At 36.4% G+C, this 13,528-nt stretch overlaps 1 protein-coding gene across 5 annotated transcripts in view; it reads right to left on the reverse strand.

Moving 5' to 3' along the window:
- Nucleotides 1-13,528, reverse strand: part of STK39 (serine/threonine kinase 39) — a 102,200-nt gene that overhangs the window by 18,181 nt on the left and 70,491 nt on the right. For 4 of the 5 annotated variants that reach the window (XM_033007892.2, XM_033007891.2, XM_042784300.1 and 1 more), the window contains 2 exons: nucleotides 4,024-4,076; nucleotides 2,069-2,137 (listed from right to left, as the gene is read on the reverse strand). In XM_033007892.2, coding sequence (XP_032863783.2) covers nucleotides 2,069-2,137; nucleotides 4,024-4,076 — 122 coding nt within the window. The remainder of the gene's footprint in view (nucleotides 1-2,068; nucleotides 2,138-4,023; nucleotides 4,077-13,528) is intronic. The other variant, XM_033007893.2, reaches the window with a different exon arrangement.

Raw genomic sequence — 13,528 nt, forward strand, 5'->3', positions numbered from 1 at the left:
AATCACAAACTTATTCCAACTTAAGTCCAACTTTGGTTTTTTTTTAATTAAAAATAAAATCACATTTAGCAGAACTTGCCTTTCAGTAAAACATGAAATCTAAAGTCATTTTCTAGGAAGGTAACAGTGTCCAAACATATCTGAAAACTTGAACAATTTCATGGGTGAAGAAGACACAAGTGAAAGTTATAGTACAATAACGTCATGCAAGAATTTGTGCCTGTGGAACTTGACATAAGTTACAACATTACAGAAAAATGAGTATATAAACTGATTATAATTAATGAAACTAAATTTAAAGTTGAATGCTTTCATTATATACAATAAATGTTATTTCCTTACTTTTAATACCTCAATAAAAAGATAAACAGGAAAGAATCAAAGGGACATCATCATAGTGGTAAAAATCCAAATCTAATGCAATTCAAAGCAGAAACTAAGCAAGGAAATAAACTTTTATTATTAACTATACAGTGTCTCTAACCAAGCCTGCTAGGGAAAACCTCACTTATTTAAATATTCATGCTTCTTCAGGGACCTAAGTCCCATCACTAAAGCCATAAGGGATATCTATCTTCATTTGCCTTTTCCCCATCACTCCCCCTGTAAGATGATAACTAATCCCATTCATGGTGCCATTTCCATATAAGTACTGGCACTTTGCATTGGAAGAGAGATTTGCAGCAATGGGAAAAGGGAAGAGCAAAACAGGGAAAAGGGGTCTCACTGGGTCCCAGCAGGACTTGCACCACAGCATCGCAAGCTGTGACTGACTTCTGTGCAACAGAGTGCTAGCTGACTGCCCAGGCAGGTGGGGTAGCTAACAGATAGCAAGTCTTCTCTTAGCCAGAAAAAAAAATATTTATTTATTATTTCTAAATGAAGTAAGGTATCTTGTGGCAATGAAAATTCTAGCAAAAACATCAGCAGCAGTATAGTAATAACATTTTTCATACTGGATGTTTAAAAGGCAATAAACTAAGGCCAAACTACCCCTCTTTCCCAAACCCTTTCACAGTAACAATGCAACAGAAGTGACTTAGAGAAGAGCATCTGCTAGGCTGTACCATCTGCAAACCTCCCCTGGATACTTTTTCTTTAGAAATTAAAATAAAAGCATAGGTGGAGCTTTTGTTTATTAGATCAGCTAGAATCAACCTGAATTCTGAATATACAAAAGCAAAAAGTATTGGCTTCTCTCTGAAATACTTTAGCTACCCTACAAATGCAATGAGAATGCATTTAGTCAATCTTCCAGGCAAGTCACATAAACTTACAGATTTGTAAAACACTCTCCATATCCTTGAGTTTGGTAATGATATGTGAACCAATTGAAATTAACTACTTTGACTGCAACACAAAGACTGTTTTGCTAGTATTCCTCAATTCAGTTCTCACACATTTAGCATCTATTAGCCGCCCTTCTAATTTTGGTAACTATGTATCTACTGGTCTTGAGCAACCAGAAGAAGAGAAGGAACTGCAGGGAAACAAGCACTTCCAAATTAAACATCTTTGCCAGGCACTGAATTTCATTTTTTAAAAAATTTAAAAATTACTGAAGCACAGAAAAGGAAAATAGAGAAGTATCTTTCCCCTCAGCAGACAGAAAACATTTCTGATTATCTTTTATTACCACAGAAATAATCTCCAGGTGAAATTTCCATAGATACTGAACTCTGGCTTGCTTCTACTTCCATGAACCCAAGCAGAATACTTACTAACTTCAGGGCTGCCAAAGCACACTTTGCAAAATCCTACCAAAAATCATTTTATTGTTTAATAAAAAAATTAAGTTAACACAAAAATGATGAATCACTGAATAGTAAATAATCCTTCAGGAGATCTATATTATATCATCCCTCTCAAACCACTGAAGAGTTCTGACTTCCAAAAGCAATCCTTGGACTGGTATCAAAATCAGCTTGTTGATTGAACTACGCATACATGAGAGCAAAATTAGGACAAAAAGGATTTTGTGAAAACCAGCATTAGAGAAAACATTTTTCATATCCATTTAACACAAACTTGTCACAAGAGCGTAATTGCAAACAAAAATGTAATTTACCTATAACTACATCATGGCCATCAACCAGGCCTGCAGAGAACAGCTCCTGAGAAACGCCATCTGCTGTGTCTGTCCAAAAGGTGAAATGAATAAGTATGAGCCCACAAAAACAACAGAAAGTATCAGTCATCCAATGCAATTTAACAAAAATATATCTAAGTTCCAAAACATCCATGGAGGCAGGCTTGAATTCAAAATTATCTTTAATTAGGAGGAAAAAAAGATAATTATCTTATCAGCCTCTGCACAGCAAATCGCATGAGGTGATGATTTGATTCATCACAAACCCCCTACAGACCTTTCCTGGCCACAAGCATTTCTCCTCTATTATTGAAGCACATACCCGTACACAGTTTACAAAATCAGTATCTTCATAACCAAGAAAATAAACTATGGGTTAGTGTGGTTTTCACCATTTTCTTTATCCCCTCTATTGTTCTGCATATCTAGACAAAGACATGCTATACGGGCTTTCTTGTTTGTTACCAGTGGGGCAAAGGAGTTACATGAACAGTCATTATGCTTTAGGCTTAAAATAGCTTTTAAGTACTGTGACCCAGGAAATTTAAAGCTTTGGATTGATTTTCCATCAACTGCTCCACCTGAGTGGGTTAATTCCTAAGTCTCTGAGTAGTACTTGCTCCTGGAAAAAGGCTTTAGAAGGCTTAGAGGTAAGTATGAGGAAACAGCAGGAACAAGCCCAAATTCCAGCTATGTCTCAACTGTAATATGGCCTCAACACCAAATAGCTGCATGGAGCGCATGCTTTGAGGCAGTTACAAAAAGTTGCATCATTTCCTCAAGAAACACAGGTGGAAAACAATATAGCTGAGGTAGCCGCAATTTCTGGAGAGCTCTGGAGGTGAGAATCATAGCTGCCTTCTCACTGCCTCAGCAACTGACTACTAGGAACAGTCCTGGTATGGTGTATCCTCTATTTTTCGACCAAGTCAAAATTATCAAATGGATTATGTAACTGCTTAGAGAGTATTTAAGTAATTCGTTTGACAAGCAACTAAACCAATGTTCTGTACCAAATTAAGTAAGAGATCTCTCTCATTATTACCCATTGACAAAATCAATGAGAAAAGCAGGTAGACAACAAATAGTATATCCATACACAGAACTACTACACATGAAAGATACTATGATTTACAGGAAGAGAGACACCTCTTCCAATCTGGATTCATTTTTAGGTGGAAGCTCTTTGATGGCTATTCTAAATATAGTGAATACTGACTTCTGAGAAATATGAAATGTGTTCAAAGTGTTGCGATTTAACAAGGATGATATGTTCTTATTCAACATATCAGCCTCCTGTGCATTTTATTCCAGTAGTATTTGGTTTTCTTCAAACAAAAGTAACTTTACAAGTTCTTAAAACTCTTAGCACTGGAAAGCCAATACAGTTCTACAGGCATGCAGTTGAGTTTAAAGTTTCAACACCAGAATTTCTTTCTGGTGATAACAAAGCTAGAGATGCAACTCAACTTTCAGTTGAAGACAGCATTTGAAAATTGGCGTGCACTCATACTTGTTAACAGAACTTCTTTTATTACAAAGGGGAAAAACTTAAATATTACCACCATCACCACATACACTTTTATGGCTACTATATTCCGTTTCCTACAGTGTTTCACAAAAGTGAAAATGGAAATTCTAAAGCCATAAATATTGCTATGCATGATCTTATATACCACATAGATCACTTCAATAAGACATGAAATTGATAAAGTATACTGTGGATCACATCTTCTAATATATACTATGTATTATGGAACCTTGCTACTAGAATTTACATACATCTGCTATTCTTGTTCAAGAGAAGTTCAATGTAAAGCTCTGCACAGTAGGAAACATTCCAGAGAAGTAGTCTGTGTTAACCATAAGCAGTAATCAATTTCTGAAATACTTTTTTAAGCAATAAGAGAATAATTCAATTGAAGGAGCCTTACCTCTGCCTGGAGTAAACTCAAACCGTATGTCATTAAGCTCTTTCCTGGAGTTCCTGAAAAACATTCAGAGTATACATTAAACTGTAATGAAGAACTGAGCAACTAATTCAGTTCCTACACCCAGAGAATACCTATGGCATTGACAACTGCATTTCTGTAGTGTGAATTTATTCAACTTGAAAAACACTGCTCCCCCAAAGCACCCAGACTGGAAAGACTCCACCACATGTTCATGGCAGTATTTTGAGGAAAGCTAACAGAAATATATGCTTAAATGAAAAATGCCTTTGGTAACCTAAGGAATAAAATAAGGTCCTCTGATGAACATTTGCCTTTTCATCTTCAAAAGACACTCTACCATACTGACTCTACTAGTTCAACATAGTGTGACTTACATGTATTACCACTTCTCCAAGAGTAACAAAATACTCACTTAGACTTAAAGCTCCTTATCTGAGATCATATGTATACAGAGATGCTTGTTTAAGAGACAAAGTATGTAGCAAACATTAAATGCTGAAAAGCAGTGTTTGATGCAGTGTTTATAAAGCTGTTTTGAAATCAGTAACTTCTTTCACTGACCACCATTGTCTCAGCAGCAAGGTTCTATATACACATAAAATAAGGAGTGGAGTGTGAAACTCAAAGGTTTTCTGCCTTCCCCTTTGTCACAAAGAATGCTTTAACCAGTTCAATGTATGACACAGTCATAAGGGACTTAATACCTACAATAAAGAATTCCTTTACAGTCTCATACTGTGCTCCAAACCTCCATTCCTTGCACGTTTTCCAGCTTCAGTTTTAGTTAATAATCTCGACTATCAATAAAACATTAGCCTCTTCACAAAATAGATGTCCATCTCATTTTTGGAAATGGCAAGCTCACTGAGCATAGGGATGAACTTAATTGCCATAGCACACTCCTTTTCCAATGAATAGCTCAATCCACTTGAAAAGCTTATAGCAACAGAATGTGTTTTGCAGTCCATTATTCTTCTCCTCAGGAAGGAAACTGTATGCAAGCTCATATTTCAGTGTACCAGGCCATGAAGTCTTGCTGTGGGAAAACTAAATCCAATAGGCAGGCATACTCAGCTGTGACTTATCACTTGCTAAATACTTATAAAAAAATTATAGAGTCAAAACACAACAACATGCAGGAACACAAAAACCAAAATGATTGGCAACACAGATAAAAGCAAGACAGCAAACCCTGAAAAATAAGTATGCCACATGCAGTGCTTAAAAAGAAAGGTACTCATTTACTGAATATACCGAATACTTCAAAGGTGAAGGAGTTTTAGGTTCCCAAAATTGTATTTTAAATAAATAACTACTGGAGTTTAAGATCACTAATACAAAGCTGCAGATAACGCAGCTAGCCAGGTACAGATTTACAAATTTCTACAACAGAAGTAAGTGGAATCTGCTGCCATTATATGGAATATTGAACTGCCTATTTTTAAACAGAGAATTAGTACGAATTGCAGTTCTTTCTTTCTCTCCCTCCCTCCCCCCCCCCCCAAGAAAAGCCTGGATGGCTTTGTGTTAAAAAAAAAAAAAAAAAAATTCCAAAACATCAACATACAACCCATATCTGAGTTCTCTTTCGACAATCTGCTTCCCTTTGCTGAAATTTATGGTATCTAATAAGCTTGTTAAAACTGCTGCTTTCCAAACTTGAGAAGCTGCACAGGAATTTAGCATTCTTAAGGTATGTTTTGACTGAATGTGGAACACAGCTCAGACTTAGATACTCATTTCCTGCTCATGTTTTTGAAGAGCAAATCATGGGAATAAAAACTTTATTTCACACCTTTGCAGAGGTAAACCAGAAAGTTTTGCTTCTCATTACCAGCTATACTGAATTGCTCCAGCCTGCATATTTTTTTCCACATAGAGTCAAACACTAAAACCAGCTGAGAAGTAATTCTGTAGATTTTGCACTGTTATAGTTATTTATCTCAAAATTAATACATTAGGCTCTCAGATTATATCTTTCCACAGACCTCCCATAAGTAGAACAACCACCATATAAAAAGGCAGTAAAGTGATTATGAACCTTCATGAAAATTACCAGCTTTCTAACAGACTGATACAGCCGTGTGAAAGACCAGCTGCTCCTGAAACAGATTCTTTCCTTGAACAGGATGCAAATAGGGTGTATCTTACTTTGTCTCCAAATTGCAGAATGTTCCAAATAGAAAGTTAATGAGGCAAATCTGTTTATTTAGGTGAAGGTGAAAATTCAAGGAAGGTTGGTGTGGACTCAGGCATCCAACTTTGCTATCAGGAATTGTCACACTCTGAACTATTTTGAACTGAGGACACTGCTGCTTTCTCTTTAACGGTACACTACTCTTCAGGAAAGCAAAACAAAGGAAGTTTGGCAAGATTAATTTGCTAGAAGCCTGTAAGTGCTTTTGCTTACGGTTCCATTACCTTCCAGACATTTATTGATTCCCATAAATTATTTATTCTGTTATATATTCCACCAAATATAAGATGCACTCAAGTTCTCCCCTAAAAGCTGCTCATGCTCTGTTACAGTCTTCAGACACTTCTCTGGTTCTAGTTACTGTCAACTGTTATTGCAAATTAGTTTGCTAGTTCCCTTGATACACTTTGGTGACAACTGTTTGTATTTGTTGATTTATTTGTAGGCAGAGTTTCCAAGCAGCATTTCATTTGTTTCACTGGAGTTCTCTTTTTACTTATATTCACTACACCCTTATCATGCAGCAGCACACACAGACTTTATTTCTGCTAAATAGAAATAGAATTTGAAGAAAGGCACTTAGTATCTTTGTGATTAATAATTTTATCTTCTTCAACCTTCCTTAATGGTCCCTAGTTTCTCTAATGCATTTGTGAAAAAGTTATTTCTATTTTAAAATGCAAACTCAGACCCTTTTGCCATCTCTTATAATACCTCTTACTTGCTTCTTGCTCTGTGCCATTACAGACTAATATACCTTGATTATAATGGATAAAAACACCCCATCTCTTTCAAAAAGTAGTAAAATTTAAATACTTTTGTAGCACACTGCAGTTTATTAATTTCCTGCAGGATGTGTTTCATTATGCAGTCACTTCCAATAGGAGGGATTCCACAGAACTGCTTTGAATAAGGATGACACCAAAGCACACCATGCTAAGGTGTTTTTGCAGCCATCTTTCTTGCAAAGTAGATTCAGAATTTAAAACTCTACACTTTATGAAAGTTTTTTTTTGCAAATGATTTGTAGAACCATGCTGATATTTATAGAAAGCAGGATTAGAGAATAAACACATTGTGCAGGTGTTGAGATTGACATGGTTCTACTGAAGAAATCCTAAAACACAAAAAAGATTTCAGGTATTCACATTTAAAGACAAAGCCTTTCAAATAATTACCTAATGATAGCATTAATCCTGCTATAATCAATTAGCTATATTCCACACACTTGACAAAAGATCTACATTGTTGAATTAAAATAGGTAATCATGTTTGTTCAATGATACAGCTGTAAACTGGAGACATTAACTGTTGTATCTTTTGTCCTTAAACGCAGAATATCTATCATGTAAGTGAGATTCAAGAAAATTACATATATTGGAATTAAACTTAAGATCTAAATCATGTTGGGATAGCTTGATTATGTATCAAGCAGCAGATTTAATTTTTTTCCTACTACTTTTTTGTTTTCCACAAACTTATCCACCACTACTTATGCAGTTACTTAAAACATCAGCTTTTATTTCCCATGAGCTTCAGCATCTTCCATATAGCCCTTAGGGAGAGTCCGTATTCCTGGATGAGATGCATCTTACCATAGCTAAGTAACTGTATCTTCCTTCCCAAAATAAAAAAATTTCTCAAATAAGGTAAGCCAAATGAAAGGTGTGCGCAAGTGTGTAAGAACACACAGGTTTTGTCTCTGCATTGTTCACTGAATTTTCAGACTTCAGCTACTCAATAATCACATATGGTTTACGTAGACTGATATACAGAGCTGAGTGTCCAAGAACACAGGAGATAACAGAATGGTAATCAAAGCAGCTGACTTGTGAAACAGGACAGACTGCATATTCATCACATGGAAAGTGCATCATTTATGGATTTTGATTAGTTACAGCAGAAGATTCCCTGATTTTTTTTCATTCTCTTCTTTCAGATGGAGTTAGAAACCATAAATCACAGGCACTTCCCCATCACCACCTGTTCCATCATTATGTCACGTAGACTGCAAGCACCATGTAGACTATACTACAGACAGTGTAGACATCCATGCTTTCAATTAATAGTCACTTCCACTGGCATTTCAGAAATACATCGCCTTCGATGAAACTTTATTTTCTTAATCAAATGCTACTTTTTAATTCAACTGTTTAATCATCCTTTCCTATACCTCAAAGAGAAAACCAATCCAAAATCTTAGTTCTCATCATCCCCATTCTTGTCTACTTGCATATGTAAAAGTACGTTGTTCTCCACCAACATTATCCATCTTGGATGCTAGCCATTCTTTTCCTTAGTACATAACTTTTCTGTATTGTGGTTACCCAGTCCTAACAGGACATAGAAATATTCTCTGCTATTTCTATGGACTGATGAGTGGAAGCAGCAGAAGATAGAGTTCTCCTGGAGCACTGAGTATTTACTCTTATTAGCCCATTTCTTCACTACTAAGCCTACTTCAACAGACTCCAACATACAGATGCTGCAGCTCTGGCTTAGGGCACATTCTACCTTTTCTTTCACTTATTTTTCCATATTTCTGCACGATTAAAATTAAATATATATATTTTTACATGTATGAAAGAAGACATATCTATCTATATCCATGTCTCTGTATATATTCTAGATAGATAGAATGAAGATGTATCTGTATGTACATATCTTCTTTCATCCTCTTTTTCCTGAGCTCCACTTGAACATGGAGGACATCACCAGTCGATAAGTGAGTGAAAATATTAAAAAAACACAACAAAACCAAAACCAACAAACAAACAAAAACCCAAAACCAACAACAACAACCAAACAAACAAACAAAAAAAAACCCAAACAAAGCACCACCACCACACCCCAAAAAACCCTAACTTTGAAAAGCCAAAAGTTATGCTTTATGGTATGGTCAGCAAAACGCAAGTTCTGCTCGAGCAAGGGTCCTTGGTTTGCCCATGTGGAGAGGTCGTTAAAAGGCCAGAATGCCTGCACCACTTGTTGGCTGGTAAAAGAGATGCTCCCTGCACCTTCAGGGCCCAATCAGCATTGAGGGGGGCAATGGTCCAATTAACCAAATCACAGGCAAGAAAACATTCTCAGGAGAAAGTCAGAAGAGCACTTATCTTTCCATCCGCTTTTCAGATCATAACTAGTTATGACTCAGCAACAGAACTGATCTACATGTTAAAAAGATCTGCATTAAGTGTGCGCTCCCTAAAATTGACAAGTTTGTCCATGGCTAGTTTTGTCAAACCCTAACAAGTCTGGCTAGGGGAAGAGACAACAGCAGAATATGTACTCCTCTCTGGAACCAGAAAGTTGGGTGGTTGGGGTTTTCTTTGGTTTGGTGGATTTTTTTTTTGGTTTTGTTTGTTTGTTTTAATTATAGCAGAATTTACTCTGTGGCAAGCTATAGAGCTTGATTCAAGGAAAATCCTGATTAAGTGTTGCAGTACCCTTTTTTAAGTTTTGTCTATTAAGTAGCTGTACTGAAGATATGTAGTACGTGTTTCTAATCTCAATTTTGATTAATTAAAACTTTGTTTCAACTGTATTTACAGAACACAGTTAATATACACAAAACAGTGAAATACAAAACTGGCACTTCACTTTCAGTATTGCAAAGAGGATGTGGGAGTAGAATCTTTGAAGGTGAATTTATCCATTGGTCCCAAATTGGAGGTTTGGCCTAGCACCTAAATATTTTGTCCCTTTACTTTCCCTGCCTTACAATTTTCATATGCTTTAGCTGTGGAAATGTATCCATTCATCTAGGGCAGGAAAAGCAAGAACCCTGTCCTACCCCTAGAAAAGCCACAGTTCACTGTGATTCTATCCTCTCCCCTTATTTTTCCTTCTGAAGTCATGGTACCTTGCACACAGGAAAACCAATGCAGTAATAAGAGAAAGTCTGTTTATTAAAGTAATTTTGTGAATCAGAATTTTAAAGCTCCTGTGGGATCACATAAACACAACAGAAAAGAGCACCTACTGTAAAGAAGCATTAGCCTCCTGAGATTCACCATGTTTATGTAAATTCCTTTCTAACTCTTCCTTGCTCAGCTGTCATTTACTAATCAATATCCAGGCTCGTCCATTACACACTACCGTACTACCAAAAGCAGATCATGTCTGATCAGCATTGTGGACAGAGACGTTTCTTCTCAACTTACTTTTAATGACTTCAGATCAATTTTAGATTAAATGGAAGGGTATTTCTGTTAACTTCTGGTAGGGGTAAAATACGTTTGAAGTCTATCCTGCTTCCAGATTGCCACCAAGTAGAATGGGACTAAAATCTCTCTGTATTAGTAAAATGTAATCCTGAAATACACAGGTCTTTGAAGTCCATTAAAACTTTACCACTTAATTCAGTGGTTCTTCAAAAATTCCATGGGCTTACAACTTACACCCCTCCATATACATTACTGAAAGAAGGAAATATGTTCAGTGTATGATGATTCACGATCAAGTTACAGGACTCAAAAGTTAAATATATAAAAGGCTGCCGCTACCATTTAATCTTCACATGTTCTTAGGTGAAGAGCAGATCCCTAAAATGATACAACACACTTGTTAATCACTATACTTCAAGAGGTTGCAACAATACTAATGGCAAAACACAGACAAATGATGCTTTTGAGACTAAAAAACAGCCAAATGTCACAATGAAACACCGTCATTTGGCTGTTAAGCTGTTGGAATGAGACAGCTGTTACCTGTTAAAGATTTACCATCTGTATGCCATCTACCATACAGAAAAGGCAAGAGTACATGACAAAAGGCAGCCACCAAGTGAATTGTTATGGTCACAATTAGATCAGCTAAGAACATTGTCTTCAGCTCCAGGGTAGCCAACAGCTCCTCCAGCAGGAAAGGACTTTTCAGCTGTTCTATCCATACCTGAACAGTCCCAAATTGCTTAAGACTTAAAATAAATTAGAGTGTTTTCAATGTAGTAAAAATGGATGGGATATGATAGTAAAACTAAGAAAATGCACAGGTCATGCAATAGATGAAACACAAGAAAACTAGCTGATACACGCAAGTACCACCAGGCAGGTCTGCAAACAATGTTTATCATTTTAGAAGTGACACGTGAACACTAAGTCCTTCCTCTCCATCCACTGGTTCACAGTCCAAGTCTTCATTCCTTGACATAGAAGCATTAGAACTAGAGACATTTTAGGTATATCTATACCTAAGCATGTTTTTCAATAGGGTCTTCTCTCTTTCTGCAGCTGCTGATGCCAGAAGCTAAATCAAAAGAATGCTATAAGACCTTCAGTTTTTTCCCTTGTTACATTCATTCCCAGCTAAGTGAAACAGCAAACTCTGGAAGAAACAATATTTTTCTTATGTCAGTTCTCAGATACACATTTCTCTGCATAGGCAGTGAAAAGCAGTATTCACTTGCATCACGTTTTTTGAGGCTCATACTTCCCACCTGCTCTCATGCATCAGCAGGTGGAAACAACCTGGGCAGAGAGCTATCAGTTTTGTTGCTGCAGAGAGGGCAATATTAATCATAATTTTTTTTCCCTAAAATTATTCCTGAATTAGAACAAAAGGCTGTTTTTAAAAAAAGCACTGGTAAAGATTAAACTTTTCATATTTTTAATATTTTTAACAAGTACTTGAAATACAGTGAAGAGCACTACACGGTTATACTGAGAATTTGATAATGTGGTAAAATCTCAATGCTTGGTCAAAACCAGAAATTATCTAAAACTGACTTGTTCCTAGAAAGAACTGAAGTTAAGTACAGATGACATCAATAATGTTAAAAAACAATCACCCTGAAGTATTCAGTGGGAGCATTTCAATAACAAAACATTATAAAACATTATAAAACATTATTAAACATTATAGCACATTGTAGTTATAGTTGCCTTGCTTGGATTTGCCAATACTTTAACTTACCCCCTTCAAGTATATCTCTGAAAGATCTCTGTATTTCTTGATACCAAACATTATTGATCAGTGCATGGTTTAAGGAAGTCAAACCTGTATTAGCTGTGCGACTGAAGTGATACGCCATCTGCCTGACTGATAAAAGATACCAGAGCAACTAACAGATTAATCACTCAAAGCCTTACTTTGTATGCCTCTGCGTGTCTGGTGCACAAGAAGAGAGATCATAATCTGTTAGTCCAGTGACAAATTCCCCAAGTAGTGTTGAAAAATGGCCATAATGCTTAAAGCAAAATTTCAGTTCTTTAAATCAGAAAGTGTGAAAGGCAGATCATTACAGGAGGCTAGGGGTACTTCAGAACAGAGCTCTAGAAAAGTGATTTCATTCTTGGAATCAAGACAAAAGACTTGCAGCAAGTTCTACAGAAATACGGTTGGGGTTTTTTGTTTTTGTTTTTGCTTGCTTTTTGGTTTTGTTTTGTTTTTTGTTTGTTTGTTTGTTTGTTTTTTATAGAGACATGCAAGTCCCCAGTGTACAAAACAGGCTTTGAGGGAAGGCTCAGAGAACCCTTTTGCCTTCTCCAAAACAAAGACTGTTTTAAATATATGGAATCAAAAATTCCGTCGATGCATGCATCCTTTCAATGCCATTGGTTCAGAGTTTTTCACTCCTGACGATCTATCAGTACATTACCATCAAAACCAAAGGTGATTTGTAGGCAAAACAGAAAGACATTTGAGCCACCATAAAATAATGACAATCTGCATATCATCCATCTAAAATTCATGGATCCCAAGTAGCTAATCAAGAAGAGTGGGAAGCATGGTAAATAGTCTAAGCTTTCTTTTAATACCATCAAAGGTTTCATCTAGCTTTCCTGCCAAGCTTTCTCAAAAGTAGCTTTACAATAAATAGGCTTCACTAGGCAAAGCCTCCTCATACATTAAGTTTCTGTCCCACCTGTGTTCCAGTGCACCTCTTGCAGCCATTCACTGGCCCCACTACAGCAGCAATGACAACTGCTTTGTGGAGAAAAACAGGATCAATGAAAGTTCAGTTAAAATTTTGCCTTCCCGACAAAAATATAAAAAGTCACAAACCAACTGGCCAAAACCTGACTGCTTTATAGTGACCCACTACAGTCCCAGAAACACCCCCCACAAATGCAAAGTGGAAAGAAAGAGAACCAGAACACTAAGTGGGAACAAGCAGACACAAAGAAAATTATTTACAACGGTTTCAACCCTGCCTCGTGTACTATGTCACCACATTCACAGGCAACTCTAAAGCAGATGGATGAAGATGAAACAGTGTGGCCTCTCAAAGTAAATGCATTATCTTTAAAAGTATTACAAAAAAACCTAATTAGAATTAAATTTTGA

Source organism: Tyto alba, unplaced genomic scaffold, assembly GCF_018691265.1.
Source record: "Tyto alba isolate M040663 unplaced genomic scaffold, T.alba_DEE_v4.0 Super-Scaffold_7, whole genome shotgun sequence".
In the NCBI taxonomy this organism is placed as follows: domain Eukaryota; kingdom Metazoa; phylum Chordata; class Aves; order Strigiformes; family Tytonidae; genus Tyto; species Tyto alba.